The sequence below is a fragment of the Ovis aries genome, chromosome 16 (assembly GCF_016772045.2).
Source record: "Ovis aries strain OAR_USU_Benz2616 breed Rambouillet chromosome 16, ARS-UI_Ramb_v3.0, whole genome shotgun sequence".
Classification (NCBI taxonomy): Eukaryota; Metazoa; Chordata; class Mammalia; order Artiodactyla; family Bovidae; genus Ovis; species Ovis aries.
Genome location: NC_056069.1, coordinates 64,132,362 through 64,156,797, shown reverse-complemented (window position 1 = coordinate 64,156,797; position 24,436 = coordinate 64,132,362). Strand labels below are relative to the sequence as shown.

At 44.9% G+C, this 24,436-nt stretch overlaps 1 protein-coding gene across 4 annotated transcripts in view; it reads right to left on the bottom strand.

Annotated features, from left to right (window-relative positions):
• Window positions 1–24,436, bottom strand: part of SEMA5A (semaphorin 5A) — a 557,148-nt gene that overhangs the window by 156,766 nt on the left and 375,946 nt on the right. For all 4 annotated transcript variants that reach the window (XM_060400273.1, XM_060400274.1, XM_027980170.2 and 1 more), the window contains 3 exons: window positions 20,422–20,707; window positions 14,780–14,915; window positions 5,571–5,775 (listed from right to left, as the gene is read on the bottom strand). In XM_060400273.1, the coding sequence (XP_060256256.1) occupies window positions 5,571–5,775; window positions 14,780–14,915; window positions 20,422–20,707 (627 nt within the window). The remainder of the gene's footprint in view (window positions 1–5,570; window positions 5,776–14,779; window positions 14,916–20,421; window positions 20,708–24,436) is intronic.

The window sequence follows — 24,436 nt, the reverse complement described above, 5'->3', positions numbered from 1 at the left end:
TGACCACTGGAAAAACCAAAACTTAGACAATACGAACCTTTGTTAGCAAACTAATGTCTCTGCCTTTTAATATGCTGGCTAGGTTGGTCACAGCTTTTCTTCCAATGAGCAAGCATCTTTTAACTTCATGGCTGCAGTTACCATCTGCAGTGATGGACCCTCATGGACCTTCTCCAAGTTTTCTGTACACAGGGTTTTCCATCAACTCTCAGAGCCCTTCATGTTCTATTGTAGTTAAATGGTGTCTGACTCTGTGACCCTACGGACTGCAGCCCACCAGGCTTCTCTGTCCATGGGATTTCCCAGGCAAGAGTACTGAAGTGAGTTCCTATTTCCTTCTCCAGAGGATCTGCCTGACCCAGGGACTGAACCTGTGTCTCCTGCATTAGTTGGATTTGGACTCTTTACTGCTGGGCCACCGGGGAAGCCCCCATGTTCTATAGGATACCTTTTCTTTTATCTGAAATGAAAATGCATCCTTAGCTCATGAACCATCCTTTTTCTATGACTTCTTTCCTGACATTTCTGTTTTAATTTTCTTCTTTGACTACAAAACATGGTTTTCTGTTTCAAAAGTAAGAAACTATAGACACTATATTCCTAAATATTCCATGTACCTTTATCTTTGAAGGAAAGATTAGCCTAGAATGAAAACTCTTGAGTCACATTCAACTTTTTTCCCATTTTTACATATATTGCTTTACTTGAAATCTGGTCTTAAGTGCTCCATTATTTTGCTTTATTTTTCTTTTTTTCTTTTCAAAACTTCTCCATCATTTGTTTGGCTGAATCTAAACCGTAATTAGTCTTGTTTTGTTCTTGTAGAAGATATTCCTGGTGTTTATTCTACTGTCTGTGATTTACATTTTGAGGAATGTCTGCCTGTTTTCTTCATTTCTATTTGAATATAATACTCTTGATTCATATTTTCTTTTTCTCAGAATATTTCAGGCTACATTTCACAGATTTATGCAGAGCGTATTCTAGAATCACCTTTATTTTTCCACTTGTAGATATTTTTTTTCTCCTGAGCACCTGAATATTTCTTTATTATTGTAATTTAAAATCTTAACCTGACTACATTCAGTGACCATTTATTCTGAGTTAATATTGCTCAAGAGCGGTGTGATTTGAAATGTACAGACCTTATTCTTCCTTTATTTCAGGGACTCATTCCTGGTATCTTTGCCTGTCCGGCCCAGACCACCAAGTCCTATCAATATGATTTCTGACTATTTCTTAGCCTGGTATATTTTAATCATTCTGTATTAGCTTGCTTCATTTTAAAACATTTTCTTTCAAGTCAAGTCACATCTGTTTTGCTAAAAGTGAAAGTCGCTCAGTCGTGTCCCCATGGGACACGATGTGACCCCATGGACTATACAGTCCATGGAATTCTCCAGGCCAGAATACTGGAGTGGGTAGCCTTTCCCTTCTCCAGGGGATCTTCCCAATCCAGGGATTGAACCTAGGTCTCCTGCATTGCAGGCAGATTCTTTACCAGCTGAGCCACAAGGGAAGCCCAAGAATACTGGAGTGGGGAGCCTATCCCTTCTCCAGCAGATCTTCCTGATGTGGAGTCAAACTGGGGTCTCCTGCACTGCAGGCGGATTCTTTACCAACTGAGCTATAAGGGAAGTCCTGGTGGTTCCCCTGATTAGCAAATAACACCAAGTGAGATAAGCTGTGAACATGTCTGTAATGTTCACGTCAAGTAACAGATTTTATATCTGCATCACGAACAATTAGAAATCAATTGAGAGCCGAAGCACAGAGATAAGCAAGGTGCATTCATTATAGAGAAGTGAGTCTAAGTCAGCAATCATCACTCCTTCCTCTGGAAGGGCACTTCTCAGATATGGACCAGAAATGCCCGGCATTGAGTTGACCTGGGGACCTAGGAAAAACACCCCCATCTCTGTGCCGAATCAACATCTCATTTGTTTGGGCTCAGGAACCTGCATTTTACCTGTCCTCCAGGTGTGTCTTACCTACGCCCTCACTGAACAAACAGTATTCCAAAACAGCACCCCAGAAATAAGAAGGGCTTGAATTAAGGGAATAAACAGTCATGGAAAAAATAAAATAAATGGTTAGCAGAGGTGACAGAGGGCTCAACATTATAGAATGTGGTACCTGAACAAGGGGCTTCCCAGGTGGCTCAGTGGTAAAGAATCCACCTGCTAATGCAGGAGACCCAAGTTCAATCCCTGAAACAGGAAGATTCCCCTAGAGACGGAAATGGCAACCCACTCCAGTATTCTTATCTGGAAAGTCCCATGGACAGAGGAGCCTGGTGGGCTACAGAGGAGCCTGGTGGGATACAGTCCATGGGGTCACAGAGTCAGACACGCCTGAGTGCCTGAGCACATACGCACATTTGAACAGGAGTGACAACATACGGGAGGAGCAAATCTGTAGACACTGGAAATGAGGCCCAGTGAGAAAAAGTATACATTTCTCCCTAGAGAGGACAGAAGAAGCTCTGAAATGGAATGCATTTGCAGAGTTGGAACACAGAATGAGAACAGAGATAACTAAGGGCAAGAGAAATAGCTTCACACGAGGGGCAGGAAAATACACAGAGCTGGCAAAGGCATGTCACAGAGGAAGGACAAAGGCCCAAAAAGACAGGGGCTCCCCAAATCAAGATGCCCAGGATCCATGGACGGTCAACACGATGCTCACTCTGTCCTTGGAGAGAGGGACTCAGCAGCTGTTTGGATGTAAGACTCAGTCATTCATAAAACGCCACTCTTAAATATTCTAAAGGCAATATGGCCATGTTTCCTCCTGTTCTGAGAAGACCTGCAAAATATCCGCACTGTCACGAGCCAGAGAATGTGTCTTACCCTGGCTAGATTTTCAATAAGACAGAGATGGGAGTAGCAAAGATTCAGCCCCAGGAGGTGTACAGGAAAGGCTGTTGGTCTCAGCGCAGTGCTGGCCAGCAGGGACAATATCATTCGAGCTGCAAGAAGCACCATGAGCTGCACAATTAACAAAGGCCTACTTCACTTTGATTTTTAGATAGTACTGAGAAATAGAACTAACTGACTTTCAAATGACCATGGGCAGGCTTTCTCCAATGTGTGCTTATTCAAGTAAACCCCAGTTAAAGGAAGAACAATTATTACTAAATCTGATTGCTAAACCCAAGATACCCAACTGACCCTACTAGCGAGTTAGGAAGTAGTCCAGCTTCACATCCACTGGTTGTGAGTGGTAATTACACCAATGCTGTATCAGCTGTGTTGTGCTTAACCCCTCAGTCATGTCCGACTCTTGGTGACCCCATGGACTGTAGCCCACCAGGCTCCTCTGGCCATCCGGGATTCTCCAGGCAAGAACACTGGAGTGGGTTGCCATGCCCTCCTCCAGGGATCTTCCCAACCCAGGGACTGAACCCAGGTCTCCCGCATTGCAGGTGGATTCTTTACCTGCTGAGCCACAAGGGAAGCCCAAGAATACTGGAGTGGGTAGCCTATCCCTTCTCCAGCAGATCTCCTCAGCCCAGGAATCGAACCGGGGTCTCCTGCATTGCAGGTGAGCTACCAGCTGAGCTACCAGGGAAGCGCTCTATCAGCTGAGTCCTTCTTAATGTCTGGGTGATGTACAGCATATGGACAGTAAGGTCCTGCCCTGCGTGCTCAGTATCAGCTCTACCATCAAATGGATACAAGGTTTGCCTTGATGTCATCTATTGGCTGTGTGCATGCTAAGTCGCTTCAATCATGTCTGACTCTTAGCAACACTATGGGCTGTAGCCCGCCAGGCTCTTCCGTCCGTGGGATTCTCCAGGCAAGAATACTGGAGTGGGCTGCCATGCCCTTTACTAGACGATCTTCCCAACTCAGAGATCTAACATTGCATTTCTTATTTGTCCGCGTTGGCAGGTGAGTTCTTTACCACTAGTGCCACCTGGGAGGCCCATCCAAGCTATAAAAAAAAAAGGCCACATAAACATCAGCCTTATGAATTTTAAAAGTTCAATTCTGCAATCTTTGACATCCCTACTTGTTAGGAATGGTTCAGCTCTCAGCAGACTTAGTTATATCAGGTTGGCATTTTTGGATATTCCTTCTAATATTCCCTTTGTACATTTCAATGCCTTGAAAATAAAGAAGAAAGCTATCTGCTGGATCATTTCAAATGACATCCTTTTAAAGCTAAATTGTATTCTGAATTAAAACTTTCAAAAGAAGATATCACCTTCAAAATGTATTCAGCTGTGCTAGAAGAGACAAATGAAAAGACCCAGAACTTGGTTGAGACATGAAATTTCTAATTTAAGAGGCCCTAAAGTTAGAATCACCCAGCTAGTCTAGACAAACTTAAATACTATTCATGTATCCAGATGCTAGGAGAACTCTGCATGTCTGCCCTGAGGCCCTGCACAAGGTTGGGAGCAGGGCTCTTTCTGGGACCCCATTATTCCTGGCCATTTCCCTGCTGGAAGGGGCCTTCATCCATGGCAAACTCCACTTCCCCTTGAGTTTAACAAACAACCTGACCAGTGTGTCATGGAAGCTACAGAAGAGTTCTATGTATGGCAACTTCACCCAGAGCCCATCCTATGATTGGCATTAGTAACATCTTGCTATACTATGAATGAATTTATCAATAAGCAGTAGATTATATCAAAAGCAAAAAAATCAGGTCTGTAGAAGAGAAAAGTTAGTCTCTGTAGGACATATTTGCTGAAGCTTGTCATCTATCATGATCAGAATCAGAACCCCAAACCAGGATGGACCTAGAAATTATCATACTAAGCAAAGTAGGTCAGACAGAGAAAGGCAAATACCATATGATATCACTTATAGGTCTTCCCTAATAGCTCAGGCGTTAAAGAATCTGCCTGCCATGCAGGGGACCGGGGTTTGATCCCTGGGTCATGAAGATCCCCTGGAGAAGGAAATGGCAACCCACTCCAGTATTCTTGGCTGGAGAATCCCATGGACAGAGGAACCTGATGAGCTACAGTCCACAGGGTCACAAAGAGTCAGATGTGACTGAGCAACTAACACAGACACGGACAGACAGTTAGGTGGAATCTAAAACACAACACAAATGAAATGAAACAGAATTTACAAAAGAGAAACAGGCTCACATAGAAAACAGACATAGTTGCAAGGAGAATGGGGGAAGGAAGGGCTAGGAGTTTGGGATTAACATATGCAAACTAGTAGATATAGGATGGATAAACAGCAAGGTCCTACTGTAGAGCACCGGGAACTACATTCAATGTCCTGTCATAAGCCATGATGGAAAAGAATATGAAAAAGAATGACATATAGACGTACGCATAAGTGAATCACTTTGCTATACAGCTAAAATCGACTCTATACTTCAATAAAATAATAAAAAAAAGAAATTAGGCACTGCCTTTCCAGTAAGAGTTATAACTAATAGAGTGAAAACAGACGATTAAATTACTTCAAAAAGGGTAATGAAGATAAGACAGCACTCTGATGCTCAGAGGAAAGAAGGCAGGCCCAAAGCATGGCACCGAGGTCGCTCACGAAATCAGAAGCCAGCAGAACACTCTGCAGAGGAGGGCGGGCTCCTACCTGTGGCCAGGTAGATGATGTGGACGAGGGCATCCCGGGCCTGCACGACATCCACGGCCACGTGGGAGAAGCGGCTGCTGTCCTCCATGAAGGCGGGCACGGGGCTCACCGGCTGCACCACTTCGTGCATCAGGATGAACTTCTGTGCGTCCTGCAGGTTCCTCTCCGTGAGGTTCACGTACACGCCCTGGTCCACGGTGCCGCACTGCAGGGGGAGAGAGGCTGTTACCAGGCCCGGCCACCTGCACACCCAGGGCCGCTCCAGGCACCCTGGCTGGGGGTGCGACTGGCAACCTGAACACCTGCCGGTGGTGCCCGTGTGCCCCCTTCTCCAGTCCCTCCACAGCCCCCATTCTTGGTGTCTCTCCCAGTTTAGATCTGAGCTCATCGTATTTGGGGAGTCTTCTCAACTCTCATCCTAAGTGAATGATCAGAACAAAATGAAGTGACATTGACAAAGCAGAAACAGACTCACAGACTTAGAGAAGGAACTTACGGTTACCAGGGGGTAACTATGGTTACCAAGGGAAGGGTGGGGTGGGTAGCTTGGGAGTTTGGTATCAACGTGTACACATTGCTGTATTTAGAATGGATAACCAACAAGGACTTACTGTAGAGCAGAGGGAAATCTGCTCAGTATTACCTAGCAACCTAAATGGGAGAAGAATTTGAGAAAGAATAGATCTATGTATAAGAATGCTGCCTTGGTATCTCAGTGGTCTGCCTCAGGTTCGATCCCTGGGTCAGGAAGAGCACCTACAGAAGGAAATGGCAGCCCATTCCAGTATTGTGGCCTAGGAAATCCCATGGACAGAGGAGCCCCACAGGGTCACAAAGAGTCGGATATGACTGAGTGCACACACATTGCGTTGCGTTGTATAGCTGAATCACTTTGCTGTATAACTGAAACTATCACAACACTATAAATCAACTATACTCCAGTATAAAAAAAAAATAAATGATCAGAAGTTAAAAAAAAAAAATGAAGTAGGAGTCACTGCTAATTTGAATGGCATGTGCATAAAATCTCCTCATCACCTCTAGAGTCCCCTAGGGAGTTGTCTGGGTAAATGCACACTGTTCAATCTGCCAAACGCATCAGATTCCCAGGTGGAAAATTCAGCCATCAAATGCACCACACAGATTTACTAGCTTTCTTTGGGATGGCAGGTCTATAAGCAAGACATGGATTCTACAGAGATAGACTTAGGTCATTCTAATCTGTAAACTATGCAATACTGGAGAAGGCGATAGCACCCCACTCCAGTACTCTTGCCTGGAAAATCCCATGGATGGAGGAGCCTGGTGGGCTGCAGTCTGTGGGGTCGCTAAGAGTCGGACACAACTGAGCGACGTCACTTTTACTTTTCACTTTCATGCATTGGAGAAGGAAATGGCAACCCACTCCAGTGTTCTTGCCTGGAGAATCCCAGGGACGGGGAGCCTGGTGGGCTGCTGTCTATGGGGTCGCACAGAGTCGGACATGACTGCAGTGCCTTAGCAGCAGCAGCAGCAGCATGCAATACTGTTCTGCTGTCTTTCACATAAGCTACACAACATTACGTTAGCCTTATTATCGTGCCCTTATTATATGGGCTTCCATGGTGGCTACGATGGTAAAGAATCCGCCTGCAGTGTGGGAGACCCAGGTTTGATCCCTGGGTCAGGAAGATCCCCTGGAGGAGGGAACGGCTACACACTGCAGTATTCCTGCCTGGAGAATTCCACGAATGAAACACTATGTTCACCTTATTATCATGCCCTTATTATCTAAATCAGGCCAAAAGAAACAAAAACTCTGGTTAGAGTCAAGCATCGAATAAAAAACCTGGTGCAGGGCAGCAAACTGGCCACCCCAAACGTCTCTCTGGCTGTGAATGATTTCTAGAGCGGAAAACAACGGAGGCCCAAAAGACTCAAGAAGAAACTGTGACCTTCCCCTAAACGCTTACAAAATGTAGATAGATGGCCTATTCCTGGTATAGAGCTATCTCCAGAGATGTCTGCACAGAATAAGGGCAGACTATAGTGGGGAAAACCCAGCAGGCCCCAGAGACCAGAGTCACTTTCTGTCCAACAGTCTCTGCAGGCCCAGAAAACTCTCATTTCCCAAACATTTGCTGTTCTATCTGCAGGTCAATTGCCTTCGTCCCCTTTGAAGTCTCAAACCACTACCAGCAACATGCTCTCTTATCTTTGGCTGAAGACGGTATTTAAGGTGAGGGTTTCCGCCATTAGGGGGAGTAACTCAGTTTTCCTGGGTCCCTCTCATGTGTATGCGTTATTAGACTTGTGCTGGATTTTCTCCTGTTAACCTGTCTCATGCCACTTTAGTTCTTAGACTGGTCGGAAGAAGCTAGAAGGGCAGAGGAAACTTTCTTCCTCCCTGACAATGATGAATTTTTAAGAACGGGGGCGCATAAGGAGATAAAGAATGTGAGAGAGGAAGGAGATGAAGAGAGGGAAAAGGAAGAAGCCAGAAGGAAATAGGAAGGAAAGAAGTAGACTTTTCAGGTGGAAATACCATGCAGAGGAATCTGGGACTAAAGTGGGAAAAAAAAAAAAATCAAGCCTGGAAACCCTGAGAATTAAATTCAGAGCTGCGCTGTGCAAAGGCTGGCAGGTGTCATGGAGGATGGTTTTGGGCAGGGACGAGGTTAAAAGAGGGGCGGGAAAGCAAGCCAAGCTTTCCCAGGGCAGCACACAGAATCAGAAAATTATCACCACGATTTCTCATTTCTTTCATAAACTTTAAATCCTAGGTCCAATAAAGGCTGATGCCCGGCAGAACTTCATAGAGGCAGCGTTGATGGAAATGAATTTCCCTGTCCATTCCATCTGAAAAAATGACTTTTATAACATGTTGTTTCTAATACATGGTTTTATAATAGGTTAGAGGTGCAAAAGTAGACGATGGAAATGGCTTGTGAAAAATAGAGGATATTTTTGTAGCACTTGATAAAATAGCCTCCATGCCCCCAAAGGATAGGCTGATGGTATATTTAAAGAATCTTGGAGCAAAATGGATGCCAAGACCGGTCCAAAGCTTTGTTTAAATGCAGCATCTTTGCAGGGGTGCTCCCGGTAGCAGGTGCGGAAGGGTCGGGTGAAGGTGAAGGGTCAGTTCTGTGGCCCATGGGCCACGAGGCCTCAGGTGAGACCCTGCCTTGCAGTCGTTGTCTCTTTATCTATAAAGTCGTTCAAAAACACTTCCTCTGCTCCTTCAGAGGGCTGCTGTGAGGCCAACTGAGACCATCAGTGGAGAGCATTTGTAAATTAACTGAAAGCACTTGTACACGCCAAGGAGCCAGGCCATGCGCCTGGCACAGAGAAGCCATTCAAACAATGGTATAAATGGTCCGTGGGTCCGCCTCGCTGCAGGGCAGCAATTCTATGGTCCATTGAGCTGCAGGGGCCAGAGGGAAGGAATGAATAAGTGAAGGAAGGGAGGAATCAGTAAGTGAGCACACAGCAGTTGTGCTGGGGCAGGGGGCCAGAGCCAGGGGATTTTATGTAATTACCGAATTTAACAATGACACGTGGAGGGCAGAGACACTGCCCGTTAACAACAGTGTCACAAAACGGTCTGAAGTCTGTCCAGGTGAGTTCTAGTTCCGAGAGTGGCCAGGTCTGGCTGTTTTCTCTTCCTGAAATCAGCAGCAATTCTTAAGTCATAGGAGGCAAGGAGCAGTCTGCCTGGGGGATGGAGTTCTCCATCCAGGTTTTGTTTTTTCCGCACAGTGCTTTTAAAACTGACATTATAAAACCCGGGAGGCATAAAATGAAACTGAGGACCTCTGGCTGCTCTTGAGGAGTCTGGGGACCCGGGAGACTCCAAGACCTGGGGGTGGGGTGGGGGGTGCTGGGGCTGTAGAATGGAACCCTCCACTGCCACCTGTTTTTTCATGACTGCTAACCTAATCCTAGGCTGCAACCTGAATTGTCACTGTGATACTGCGATTTGTAATAAGAAATACATAGTTAGTTTTCATCCCTGTTCTGTCACAGAGCTCCTAAAACCCCTGACACTTTTAAGTGAAGAGAGCAATAAAGGCGTCTTTTGTTAAGTTACTGAGGTGACCTCTGGACCTCATTGAAGGGTGGGAATGCTGATTGCCAGAGCTGCCATCCCTGTGGTCAGAGGGCTAGAACCTTTTGTCCTACTAAGCTGACCTCCAGGAAGGAGAAAGCTGCTGGAGGTTGAATCCATCACCAATGGCCAGATGATTTAACCAACCTGCTTAAGTGAAAAATACTCATAAAGCTCCAAAGGATGGAGCGTTCAGACCTTCCAGGCTGGTGACCACGTGAAGATTCAGCAAGCATGCTCAGCTCAGAAAGAGCTCCACACTCTTTACCCAAACTTTTCCCTACTCTCTCTGTGCACCTCTTCCATCTGACTGTTTCTGAGCTATGTGCTTTACAACAAAGCTTATTTTCTTGGACTCCCAGATCACTGCAGACAGTGACTGCCTGAAATCAAAAGCTGTGAAATCAAAAGATGCCTGCTTCTCGGAGGGAAAGCTATGACAAATCTTGACAGGGCATTAACAAGCAGAGATATCACTTACAGATAAAGGTCTGTCTAGTCAAGGCTATGGTTTTTCCAGTAGTCATGTATAGATGTGAGAGTTGGACCATAAAGAAGGCTGAGTGCTGAAGAATTGATGCTTTCAAACTGTGGTGTTGAAGAAGACTCTTGAGAGTCCCTTGGACTGCAAGGAGATCAAACTAGTCAATCCTAAAGGAAATCAATCCTGACTATTCATTGGAAGGACTGACACCGAAGCTCCAATGTTTTGACCATCTGATGGTAAGAGCCAACTCATTGGAAGAGACCCTGATGCTGGGATAGATTGAAGGTAGGAGAAGAGGGTGGCAGAGGATGAAATGGTTGGATGGCATCACTGGCTCAAGGGACATGAATTTGAGCAAAGTCCAGGAGATGGAGAAGGACAGGTGAGCCTGGTGTGCTGCAGTGCATGGGGTCACAAAGAGTTGGACACGACTTAGTGACTGAACAACAACGACGCTCTTATAAGTAAAATGTTTGAGTTCTGTGAGCCTCTCTAGCTGATTAACGAACCTAAGGAGGGGGTCCACTTATAGCCCACAGGTCGGAAGCATGGGTAACAACTTGGGCTGGAGATTGGCCTTGGAAGCGAGGGTCAAGGGGAGAGCCTTGCAGCCCTGAGTCTATCAACCATGAAATCTGATGCTATCTCTGGGTAAACAGTGTCAGAACTGAGTTGAATTGTTGGACATCTGGCTTGGTGTTGGAGAAAAAAAAGCTACTTTGTGGTGTAGAGGAAAAAAAGGCAGAGGTTGGAATTGATCAGCAGTATCATTAGCACTGGTTGAAACTGTACAGTGTCTTGGTTTTTTAGCCAACTTATAATGAGTATCTCACCTGAGGATTCTTTTTCAAATATTTTGAATGCTATTTAAATTTATACCATATATTTATTGGTTCATAAGTAATCCACCTAGCTCTCTAACGGGCTGCAAATTCACTCACCATGCCTTACACATGGGGCTCCTGCAGTGTTGGCGTGACACCCCAGGGACTCTGAGCAAGAGGAAAACATTAAAAATAGTAAAAATACAGCCATCGTCTTTCTGTGGCTTAAATCCATAGTCTTTGTCTTGCTAACACCTCTGAGAGTAATAGATCAATACTTCTATTAATTCTTATAACAATAATATTTGCATTCTTGTTTATTTTTTCCAAGAATGACAGACCTATCCTCGCCCTAGCCTGCCGGCCCTTGGTAGGTACGTCCATGATCACCGAGGCTCACGCGGAGAGTGCTTGACTTTGATGGTACCCTTCCTCCTGTTTGGCTGCAGACGCCTATGGAGTCCTGAAGGATGCTGATGACTTGGCCAGGTCCCGTCATCTGGTCCTCCAGCAGTGGCCTGCTCATCTGCTCAACCACTTTTGGGGGTCTGTTATCCATTTCAGCTCCATCAGTTTGGTTGCTGGTAATCAAAACTGCACAGAAATTTCTAGAGTCTGTCCCAGTGCAGCTGTACCACTGGGTCTGGATAACGTTTTCTGTAAGTGACTGAAGCGTTTCCTAGTGAGGCCCAGAGTCTACATGGCTTTGGGGACTGCTCCTCTAACAGGGACGACTTTCACGGCACCACCTGCAGTGGTTTCTAGATCGCAACTGATAAAAATTAATAGTGTTATATTTTGTTACTATTTTCAATAGAGAATTTTGTATCGAATCTTGCAAAATTACACACTGTGCAGCCTAACCCATTCTTCCTGTTGAATCTGAGTCATGTATCTGATCTTCTAATTAATTAGCTATTTTTAGTACATATGTGCTTAGTTGCTCAGTGGTATCTCACTCTCTGTGACCCTATGGACTGTAGCCGGTCCAGCTTCTCTGTCCACGGGGTTCTGCAGACAATAATACTGGAGTGGGTAGCCATGCCCTTCTCCAGGGGATCTTCCCAACCCAGGGATCAAACCCCAGTCTCCTGCAATGCAGGTGGATTCTTTACTGTCTGAGCCACCAAGGAAGCCTTCTAGTATATAAGCACTGCATAAAATTCCAAATCTCAGTAGGCAGACAATAATTTAAAATATCTAACTACATGTAACTGTCAGTTTTTGCAAACATAAGGCCCTTTATACACAGTTAGTGGATGGACCCTTAATTCACAACATATCCCACCCCCATGCCAGTGTGTGTGGTTCCTTAAAAGTCAGTCAGGTTGCCTTAAGTTTGCATGGTTATCAAACATGGTAAACCAAAAGAAAATATTCGATACTCATGTATATCAGGACTTATGCAAAGAATCACCATAATCTAAACTTTAGTTCTATGCAAATCTTAAATACTACCCAAAGACAAACTCAGGGGAGCAGACTCCCTGCCTGAAATGCACACCACATCCTGCAGGCTTCATTCATTACACCGCATGGCCCGACTTCCATCTCATAAACGTGAGTAAGCCCTTTAGTGTGACACTGGCATTATAAAACCAGATGCCTGTGGCCTCAGGAAATGAGGGGATTTGCTTTGTGCTACAAATGTATCCAGACAAAAGGGCTAAAAGTTATCCACTGCCCAGAGGTGGTAAGGCATCACAGAGTTTATTAAGTCACTGTTCACTGTGATGACGCGTTTGCAATGGAAACATCAAGACATTAAAAGAACCCTAAAATACCATGAGCATCTTTGATAATTTTTTTAAACTTCAGGATTTTACCATGGACTTTCTGAAAGGAAATGATATATTTTGCCTTCATGGTTTTCCAGAGGGCCTTCTTAAACAGCTACATCACCCCAGGATCCTGGGATATGGGTGGGATTTAAATGCAGAGACTCAACAATGAGGCACAGGGAGTCCGTGTTCAGTTACTAATTACATAAACCACTTATGTCATCAGAAAACGTGACGACTTCATGTCTGGTTCCCGCTAAACTGTTTGTTTGCCTGGATTTCTTTGTCTAGTACTGAACTTTCTTAGTAGGGAAACTTGAATAACAACTATAAACTTGATCACTCAGTTTCCTGACTTACAAGTGGGGCTAATGACACTCACTTTACAGAGCTGCTGAGATGAGAAAATATGACAAAATTGCTACAAACAAAGAATCCTTACATAGTCCCCCTAGTTATGGGATGCTAAATCATTTTCCCAAGTAAAGCAATGAATGGTAAGGTGGACATATAAGCCCATCTCTATTCTCAGCATCATGATCTTTACAAAAAAATTTCAAAACAATTAGAATTGAATGATTCCTGTAAAAGTACCAGTAAAATGTAAAATAATTGAACTTTTCCATATTCCCAGTTTTCTCAAAAGCCAGAGGTTTTATGTGTTGGGTTGACAAACCAACCAGAATTTGGAGGACTGAACACACGACTCGGGTCTAACACTGACTAGTTATGAAGACTAAAGTTACTCTGGTTGGAAGAGGTTGAGGCTCCGAATCTGAGGACTGGGCCTGAGAGCCCAGCTCAGCCACTAAGGAGCCCATATCCTTGTCCTGATGATGTGCTCTGAGGCTCAACACCTTTCTCTGTCAGCGGGAGCTGTTACCAATCACAGCACAGTTGCCAGAAGGCGTCAAGATACATAGAAGCATTGAGCCCAGTGTCTGGAACTTGGCATTCCTAAAAATTACACCCACGATGATGATGGTGAAGATCCTAAGACAGTTCTTCTCAGAAGAAAGGAGCTCCAGGGAACTCTGCTGGCATGCATGAATGTCTGAGTCTCCCTAAAGTTCATATGTTGAAATCCTAACCCTCAAAGTGGCTGTATTAGGAGCTGGAGCCTCTAAGGAAGTAACTGAGGTTAATGAGGTCATAAGGTTGGGGCCCTGATCTCACAGGGTTAGTCTCACTTCATGCTCACCTAGGAAAAGCCACATGAGAATACGGTGAGAAGCTGGCCATCTACCAACTAGGAAGGGAGCGCTCTCCAGAAACTGAATTGGCCAGAACCTTGATTGGACTTCTAGCCTCCAGAATTGTGAGAAAAGAAATTTCCAGTCTGTGGCATTTTGTTACAACAGCCGGAGCTGACTAATACACCTGCTGACCGACCAAACAGTAGAGGGCTTCGTCTCTTTCGGTTTCAGCTCCCTCTGAACATAGGTAGATGACAGCAGATGATGTCAGAGCCCCTGAAGGCTTGAACACGCTGCATGTGGTGCCTTATACATGAATGGCCTCCATCTGCTCCTGTTTTCTCCACAGCCGCCCCATCACATCCCATTCACCCCCAACAGGAAACCTCACCGCATACCCAATTAGAGCTCAATTCTGTTTGTGTATCCCCACTGCTCTGTGTCCTGGACCACATTCATTACACCATCATTCATTAGGAGTCAGAGCTCCTGGGGACCCAGAGCCTACCATCATTAGTACTAATTGAAGCTAGATTCCCAACCTGCTGCATTGTGCTGGCCTTTTGCAGTCCAAGCTCAGGCGTCCCAGCTGACAAAAGACCCTTTGAAGGCCGGGCACCTCAGGACACAAAAGGCCGTGGTCTATTTATACCAGACAAGCTGAGTGAGGGACTGTCCCACAAGGGGCTGGGGGTGGGCAGCTCACAGCTGCACTGTGAGAGCACCAGGGGTGCAGAGGTCCCAGCCTGTCTGTCTGCACAAACTTTCTGCCTGCTATCTGGGTGGGGGCCAGAAATGACCGAAGGAGTGCCCATTTCTCCCCAGAATTACCTGGAAGTTGGGGTTGGGGTTGGGATACGGCAGCCAGGCGGACCGAGAGTTTTCCTGGTACTTGAAGGGCCCGTTAAAAGCCTGTGAGATGGCGCTGAGGTTGAAGACGCACACGGCGGAGGCGGCAATGCTGTTCCTGGGGAGATGAGGAAGAAAGAGAAGAAGGCGTGTCAGAGAGCACCCTTGGAGATGAGCTCTGATCCCCAGGACAGATTCTGGGTGCCCAGGAAGCACCTTCTAGGGGAACATTCAAGATCAGCAGGAATAAACACACCATGGATCAGACTAAAGCAGTGAATGGAGTTCCTCTGGGGTTTTTTTCCCCTCCAACATTTCATTCTAGAAACATTTCATTCTAGAAACATTTCATTCTAGAAACAGTATTTAGCAGTTATGATGCTTGTAATTCCACGGACAGGATAGATTCACCCAGCCGGGGTGCAAATGATAGAAGCTTTTGAAGAGCTGTATGCCATGCCTTTAAAATTCCTGGAGGAAACAGAGTTCCTCCTCCAGGGCATGGGCCTCCCATCAGCCTGGCAAGGTTCTCTCCCCACACTCTAATCTGGAAATTTTAGTTGGCAGTGGGGCAAGCTGCCATTGCTTCTATCTGTAAAAGTCCCAAATAGTTGTGAGTATTTGTCATCTTTTAAAAATAAACAACTGAAAGCATTTTGCAACAAGTGCCTGTCAGAGATCCTTCACGTATATGTACATGTATACGTGAAAAGTATTTTAAATTCAAAGGGTCAAAGACAAATATTTGACAGATCACTGACATAGGACCTCTTGAAGCCTTAATTCAGAATTCAATCTTTGCAGGACCGAAGGCTGTCAATGCGAGGCTCTCAGAGTCCAAGGCCCTTTTACTAAGTGGAAACTGCAATATATATATATATATATATATATATAGGTTAAGTAAGTCTGCATTATAAGTTCAGCTATGGTTTTAAAATTTCATGTTTATGCTATTAGCCAATAGTATGTCTATTAATCAACTGTATTTCCCGAGGCAAAGAAAAAGCAAGAAACTCTAAAATGTGAATGTCTACGTTATCCTTGGTTTATCTGAAAAACACAAATAGGTGGTAGATATCTACAAACTCCAACTCATCTAAGCTTCTAAAGGGAGGGGACATCCACTGACCAAATGAGGTTGAGACACCTGCCCCAAATCACCCAGCCACTAAATGGGGGAGTTGGACTGAACCCCCAGGTAGGTTGGCACCAAAATGGAAATTTTGAATTCTTGGTGATAGCTCTGTGTGGACAGTAACAAAAGACACCCCATGGAAGTTTGGAGCCTTGAGAGCAGGTAAACCTGTTCCCTCTGGAAGCCCCAGAGAAGAAAGTCTGGAGGGAAGACTCACCCCCACTGCTGGCAGGTAAAATGATAAATGATAAATGTGAACTCATTGCTAATTTTACTCTGCTCATTACCCTCGGAAAACAAGAAGATAAGTCAAAAATGTCTAAGGTAGAATTAGCCTTTGGACGCGTGACTAGGCTTCAGCAAGAACCAGAAGACAAGTCTGTTAGAATGAGGATGGCTGGCCAGACCCCCAGGAGGGATGCCACCTGGGGACCAGGTGACCACGCCTCAGTCCTGGCACAGCGACAGTGAGGGGCTCACCACTCCGAGCCCCCTAAGTGCCCGACAGGGACCTTCTGGTTGATCACAAGGAAACTCTAGCTCCTGAGGCCAGCCTGACTTCACAGACATACGGACAAAGGTGCAGGGAGACGCCTAAGTCCACGTTACAGGCTGAGGGGAAAGAAAGCAGGACTTACACCTGCTTTGCAGGGGGCCCTGGTGCTCCTGCCTTTGACCCCATTGCTATGGCTATTTCTTGGGAAGGGAAGACACTTATCCCCCCCCTGCCTGCATCCATTTCCCAGTTCACTGCACTCACTCACTCTGAAGGGCACTAGATGGGGTCTCTGATATCAGCCTGGATACCCCAGGGGCTGTCATTCTGAGTATCTGTGACACGTGTTGGTAGACACTTCTTCCCGCCTCCTGGACAGCAGAGCCCCATTGGTACAGGTTATGTGTTCTGTGCACACAACACACACACACATACACACACACACACACACACACACACACTTTCCTGCCTTTTCCTTTCCTCTATCCTTTAACATGCTGCAAACTGAAAAGGGTGAGGAGGAAGGACATGAGTGACCACCCCCTAGCAGCTCTTCACCCACTCTTCATGGGATGGGTCTGCCAGCCAGAACTGCACATTCACCTTCTCCGGTTGGTCCCTGCAGGCAGTGGTGGTGAGCCCAGGTCTGGTCTACCATGACCTTGTGGACAAGTCTGCTGAAAGCTGGGGTCTGCAGTGATAAATCCATTTGGCTAACAGACCTTCAACCACGTGTTGCAAGCTGGCCTCTGTCATGGGGATAACACTGCTTTATCTAATGTTCTATTTCTTTCCCTGTTCAGAGCCTAGGCATGTAAGAGTGGAGGTACTCCTTCCCTCCTCCTAGGTGAGTGCAACAATATAGGAACTTAGAATCTGCTGGAAGCCACTGGAAGAAAAGTAGAGAAGTTTCTCTTAGCTCTTTGTCTCTTAACAAAAGAAGAAAAATCAATATGTTAACCCTCCCCTACTCCCATCAACTACATTATCTGAAAGCCAGCATTTTTAGATTCCAGGGGAAGGAAAAAAACAGGCAAATCCTTCAGAGACTGTTGCAGAAATGTACTGTTTCCTGCAGCCCAATCCATGCCCCAGGGTTGAGAAAACCACTGAGCTCTAGCTGGAGAAGACTCTTGAGAGCTCCTTGGACAGCAAGGAGATCCAACCAGTCCATCCTATAGGAAATCAATCCTGAATATTCATTGGAAGGACTGGTGCTGAAGCTGAAGCTCCAATACTTTGGCCACCTGATGCGAAGAGTCGACTCACTGGAAAAGACTCTGATGCTGGGAAAGATTAAGAGCAGAATGAGAAGGGGGCGACAGAGGATGAGATGGTTGGATGACATTGCCAACTCAACAGACATGAGTTTGAGCAAATTCCGGGAGATGGTGAAGGACAGGGAAGCCTGGCGTGTTGCAGTCTATGGGGTCATAGAGAGTCGGACATGACTTAGCAACTGAACAACTAGGGACAGAATGAGCTGGAACACTGAACTTTATCCCTATTCCCCAGTGCTGGAGACCAACCAAACCTATGAGCGTAAGCACTGGAAAGCTCAGCTAGGGCAGTTTTAGCCATCAGTTCAGAGACAGGACAGAACCGGTACCTCAAACTGTCATTTTCTCTCCATTTCGAGCATGTCTTGCCAAGAATGCAGTCATCTCCTGAGAGAGTAAGAGCAAGGCTGAGACAGGAGAGGGAGCGGAGGTGAGACGTATGCCGGGATTTGCAACGGATAGATCAGAAAGCAGTTCCCAAGACCTACTGACAATAAGTACTGGAGAGAGACATGGAAGGCCTAGTGCTTCTCTTCCTGTTAGCATAAGGTCTCTGTACCAGGAGATTTCCAACACGACGAGCATCTTCAACACTAAGCAAATATTCTGGAATAGTCTGAAACTTATCCTTGCAAGTATCTAAATAGACCACTCACCCTCTTGGAATGGCCCAGACACAGAAATTCCATAACTTTTTAAATTGTTCACTTTTGCCCGCAGCCAGGGGAATGAACAGCTCAGTAAGCCAAACTCCCATTGTGTGTAAAATTGATGTCAACAGAGCCAGTGAACATTCATCTCGTGCAGCTTACACTATTTCTTAAATAAGGTTTTGGAAAGCAAATCAACTTCAGAAGCTATACATAGATTTTTTTTTTCCCCCCAAAGAAACTTATCAAGGAGAGAAAATAACCTCTGGGGTTGAAAACCAGATTTACAGCAAAGATGGTCCTGGTGGGGTGGGGGTGAGTAGCGCGTCATCCATTTTAGTCTTGTTTTTCTAACTTTGCATCAGACAGAAGACTCCTCACGGAACAAACTTGTTAGAAAGCAAATGTTAACACTTAAGCTCAGAAGTAGGAAAGAGAGGGAAGAGTAACAAGGAAGTAAGATGCAGATGAAGTGATTCTTCAGAAATGCAATTCATGGGCAGCCGTCCCAAGTGGTTCAGTGGTAAAGAATCCCACTGCCAATGCAGGAGATGCAGGAGACCTGGGTTTGATTCCTGGGTCAGGAAAATCCCCTGGAGGAAGAAGGGGGAAGTCACTCCAGTATTCTTGCCTGGAAAATCCCAGGGACAGAGGAGCCTGCATTCATGGCTACAGTCCACGGGGTCGCAAAAAGTCGGACACTACTGAGTGACTGAGCATGCACCATTTGGATGCAGAAGACACGAAAACAAAGTCAACAAGACTCGGGAAGCTAATGAGGTATCGTAGAGTGACCCACTGTTCCAGTTTGCCCTAGACCAAGAGGTTTCCCAGCACAAAGCAGGCCTCGGTGCTAAAAGCTCTGATCCGGGACAGACCAGGACGCTTGGCCATCGGACCTCCATGATTGGCATTCTCAACTCATCCTAATTCAGATCCTTTACCCTGGACACAGATATCTGGCTTTTATCCAAACCATTAGGTTACTGGATGAGAGATTGCAAAGGTGATGCAAAGCAGAAATCACCCTACGGAACCATCATGCCCACTGCGAAGGTAGACGAAAGTGGAGCTCGAGTCTCTGTGATTCCTTGCGGTGGGTTTCATCTCATGGAGTCTGAGCATATCACCTAAGGAAGGGAATTAAGTGTTGGGTTCTGCCACACTCCACCAGAGTGAATGCGAGTCAGGAAACTGTACATCCTGTACTTAGTCCAAATAGTGTCAGTTCTGAAGGAAGAGTATGTCCCCTCAAGAAATAAAACACTATATTTTTTTCCCCAAAATACTTTAAAAGTAGAATCATTCTTTTAGAAATATCTAAGTTAGTCATCTAATACAATAGGGTAAGCCTACTTATGTGCTCTTCCTACATGCGCAGTTCAGTTAAAAGTTATATTATCACAAAGATCAGATTCTCCAGACAACACTAGTTTCATCATGCAAAGATGCATGACTATGTATAGGGTTAAAAAAAAAGACCTAGAGGGGTAAGATGGGGAGGGAGGGGATACATATATAACTCTGGCTGATTCACGTTGTGGTACATCAGAAACGAACACAATGTAAAGCAATTACTGCTAAGTCACTTCAGTCGTGTCCAACTGTGTGCGACCCCATAGATGGCAGCCTACCAGGCTCCCTCGTCCCTAGAACTCTCCAGGCAAGAACACTGGAGTGGGGTGCCATTGCCTTCTCCGTAAAGCAATTAACCACTAGTTAAAAAAAAAAAAAAAAGACATCTAATACATTCTAGCATTTCAGAACGTGTCCAGAACACACTAGTAAATCAGAAGGAAAATTTACAGAGAATAATTAGAAGCCACCATAACAGAAGGATAGATCGAAACTTTCTGAGCAGGTTTATTTTCCTAATATCTATCTCAGAAATCTCATCCCTTTCAGTAGCACTGAATTCATACTCAAAATTTTTTTTGGCTGTTAGCCCAGGGAAAGAAGAAACATTTCTGTTAAAGCAACTTGCAAAGCTCAAAGGGCAGAGAACAGTAGAGTCATTCACAATGAGCAAAAGAGCAGGGCAAGAACGATTTGCCGTGACGTACACGTTGGTGGTGAAGATGCCGTAGATCAGATCCAGCTCGGGCAGGAAGAAGGTGCCCTGGAGTTCGTGGTAGTAGAAAGGCACCTCGCCCGGGCGGGAGCAGTTGAGGCGGGCCTTCATGAACGTGGTCCACGTGTCTTCCAGCAGGAAGCGGCCCCCGATGTCGTTCTTACACACGCGGGCAGCTCGGGAGAACACGGTCTTCCCACAGTCGTGCTCCACCGCATTTTCTCGAAAGAAGAAGTAGGTGAAATTTCCGATGTCGTAAGAGGACACGAAGTTTGGTTCTAGAAACAACAGGAAAGAAGAAAGGGCTCAGCCCACTGGACAGCACAGCAAACTCTGCTCAACACTGTGTGACAACCTAACCGGGGGGAGAATGTGTAAAAGAAAGAGACACGCGTATCACCGAATCACTTTGCTGTACGCCTGAAACTAACACAATATTGTAAATCAAGTATGGCGGTGGTGGTTTGGTTGCTCAGTTGTGTCCCACTCTTTGTGACCCCCATGAACTATCACCCACCAAGCTCCTCTGTCCAAGGGATTTCCCAGAGAAGAATAGCAGAGTGGGTTGTCATATACTTCTCGAGAGGATCATCTGAACTCAGGGATTGAATCAGAGTCCCCTGCATTACAGGCAGTCCATTGCAGGTAATTTCTTTACCTACCGAGCCATGAGGGAATCCTCAAAACTATGCTCCAATGTAAAATAAAAAGTTGATTAAAAAAAAAAAGCAAGAGAGAAGAAAAGCCTAAACATCCATAAGCTACTCCTTTGTGTCTTGCCTGCTCAGTATTTATTCCAAGGAGACTCGATTTTGTGTAGCTAACACTGCGTTCTTATAGAAGCAACCCAAGGCCCTAAGAGCACCCTAACGATCTGCACCGCTGGTGGAGCCTGGTGCGCGAGTTCTGCTGTTTAGCTGTTGAGTCCTGCCTGACTCTCTGCGACCCCACGGACTGCAGCCCACCAGGCTCCTCCGTCCATGGGATGTTCCAGGCAAGAATACTGGAGTGGGTTGCCATTTCCTTCTTCAGGTATCTTCCCAGCCCAGGGGTCAAACTCAAGTCTCTTGCATGGGCAGGTGGATTCTTTACCGTCTGAGCCACCAGGGAAGGCCACATGAGTTCTAAGTGACAGGAAATAGCCAGTGTGATTCCACACATAAGCATCCCGAGTCAATATAACACTTAGGTACATAATGAGGCTTCTTTGATGGCTCAGATCGAAACCCACTCCGGTGATCCTGCTTGGGAAAACCCATGGACAGAGGAGCCTGGAAGGTTACAGTCCATGGGATCACAAAGAGTTGGGTGTGACTGAGTGACTAACACACACACAACTTTTCGATAGGTACGTAACATTAATACCATCAAAAATTAGCAGCAAAAATTTGCAACACACTTTAAAGCTATAGACAGTCCTTTATTTGTATATTCTTAATAACCTTCAGAAACAGTGGGAGATGAGCTTATTTACAGAACAGAAAGAGACTCATAGACTTAGAGAATGAATTTATGGTTACCAGAAGGGAAGGGTTAGTGGAGAGATTGATTGGGAGTTTGGAACTGACATGTACACGATGCTGTATTTAAAATAGGTGGCCAACAAGGACCTACTGTAAAAATATAAAGGATAAAAAAAGAAAAAAGAAAGAAAAAAATTAGACACAGAGATTCTCAGCAATAATAATAAAATAGAGCAATTACTATAATATACCATAATAAAAGCTATATGAATTTGGAAAAAAAGTGGGAGAAAAAATATTAAAAACATGAAATGTGACTCAGAATATAGAGGTATTGCATTAATATCACGTTTGTATATAAGACAACAAAATTCTTTGACTTTACTTATATACTGGAATGTGACTTTGGCATAAATTACGTGCTTTCAGTAAGGACTTTAAAAATGTTTTCCATTTGTGAAAACTGAAACTATGAGGTTAGTGTCCTGAATCAGCTTTAGCCATTCCTGTTACTATGGTGACTATGAAATGTGATAATCAATTCTTACTTTCTTATTTTTGGGGAATTCATTTAGAGAAGGGGAGGGTATTGAAATAGAGTCATTGCCTTTCTGATCTCATGATTAGGTCAAAATTATGGACTTAGAAATGACAAATTATGGCAAACCTTTACTTAATCACCACACTCATTAGGCATTTAGGAATTTATTATAGATTGTCAACAGAACTTTGTATACAGCACTGAAAGCATTATCTTCATAACTTGCTGTTTGAGTCTATTGATAATAAAGATGATACCCTTTCAGACATCATGCCATGGCGTGCTAAGTCACCTCAGTCATGTCCGACTCTGTGCAACCTCATGGACTGCAGCATGCCAGGCTCCTCTGTCCAAGGATTTCCCAGGCTAGAATACTGGAGCAGGTTGCCATTTTCTTCTGCAGAGGATCTTCCCAACCCAGGGATCAAACCAACGTCTCTTAAGTCTCCTGCAATGGCAGGTGGGTTCTTTACCACTAGCGCTACATGGGAAGCCCCTGCCAGACATAGCTGTGCCCTAATACTTATCTTTTAAAAACTGATTCTTACGCTTTTCTCTATTGCTGAGAGTTTTCTATTCAATCAGCAAGTGTCTTAATTTATGATGCAATTAAGATAATAGGAAAATATCCTTCAAAATTAATGGAAAAATACACACAACTGTATCCACAGGACATATTTCAGGGACAATTGACTTTGGAGGACAACTCAATTGGCCTTGTACTTTGTCAGATCCAATCATGTTGTACCAGCAGACATGTTATTGGCAGGGCAACTAAAAATAGGTTTGGCTACAAGATGATCCATTAATGTTAAGCGTTAGGCCTGCTTCGGGCTCACCTAAGATCTGAAATGCAGACGCTGGTTCTGAGACCGACAAGAAGAGGGCACTGAGTACTATTCTGTCCTGAAAAGCTGCTGCCAGCTTTCAACCAAATTCGACTGAATTTCAATCAAGAGTTGATGTCATTACAAAACGTTTCAAATTCATGCAACTTCACAGCTTCCCTGGTGACTCAGAGGGTAAAGAATCTGCCTGCAATGCAGGAGACCGGGGCTGGATCCCTGGGTTGGGAAGATCCCCTGGAGAAGAGAATGGCAACCCACACTAGTATTCTGGCCTGGAGAATTCCCCAGACAGAAGAGCCTGTTGGGCTACAGTCCATGGGTCACAGAGTCGGAAACGACTAAACGGCTAACACTCTCACTTTTTCACATTCTAAAAATGTAAAAATATTCTACTATACACTCTATATGTTATGTGCTTCTCTCTGTTCTCAAATAGTTTTACTTGCACTAAAGTATTAATAATAGAGATTTCAATAAGAACTGATTTTAATTTATCAACTGTTAAACATAGTGGCTAATCGCTTGCTTTAACTCGAAACAGATATTTTAAAAAACACCCTGGCTTGCATTAAAGTACATTAGATGGGAGTCAGACATATTAACTATACAGTCTGCTTTAATACCCTGAAAAGATGCTCACAGAAACAGGCGGGGATGCACCTCCGACTTGTGTTTTTGAAAACAAAAGCATAATAGTGGGGGAGTTTTGAATCCGTGTTCACTGTGTGTCTCCCAAAGAGAATTACTCACTGAAGCAGACCCCCAAAAGCAAATATATGAAACAATTATAAGACTCTATTGAGTTTCTAAAGCTAATATTCAACTGTATGCCTAATTCTGAAGAGAAGGTTAAATCTCTGCAGAGCAGGTTCTGCACCCAGGCTCATACAACCAGAACTGCAGTTTGCTCAGTGAAATGAAGACAAACAAAAAACCACCATCATCGCCAACAGACCTCATGGAAAATGAAGAAATGGAAGAAAGACGTGGGTGTGTCTAGCTATAGCTCCCAGCACTGGTGGATGAGGCGTGAGACACAGTCCACAAGCTTTATCAAGCACCCTCACGACTACCTACTTCTGCCAGTAACTCGGGAACACACAGCATGAAAACCACATAGGAAATATCTGTAGGATCCAGGAAACCTCGAGCAGG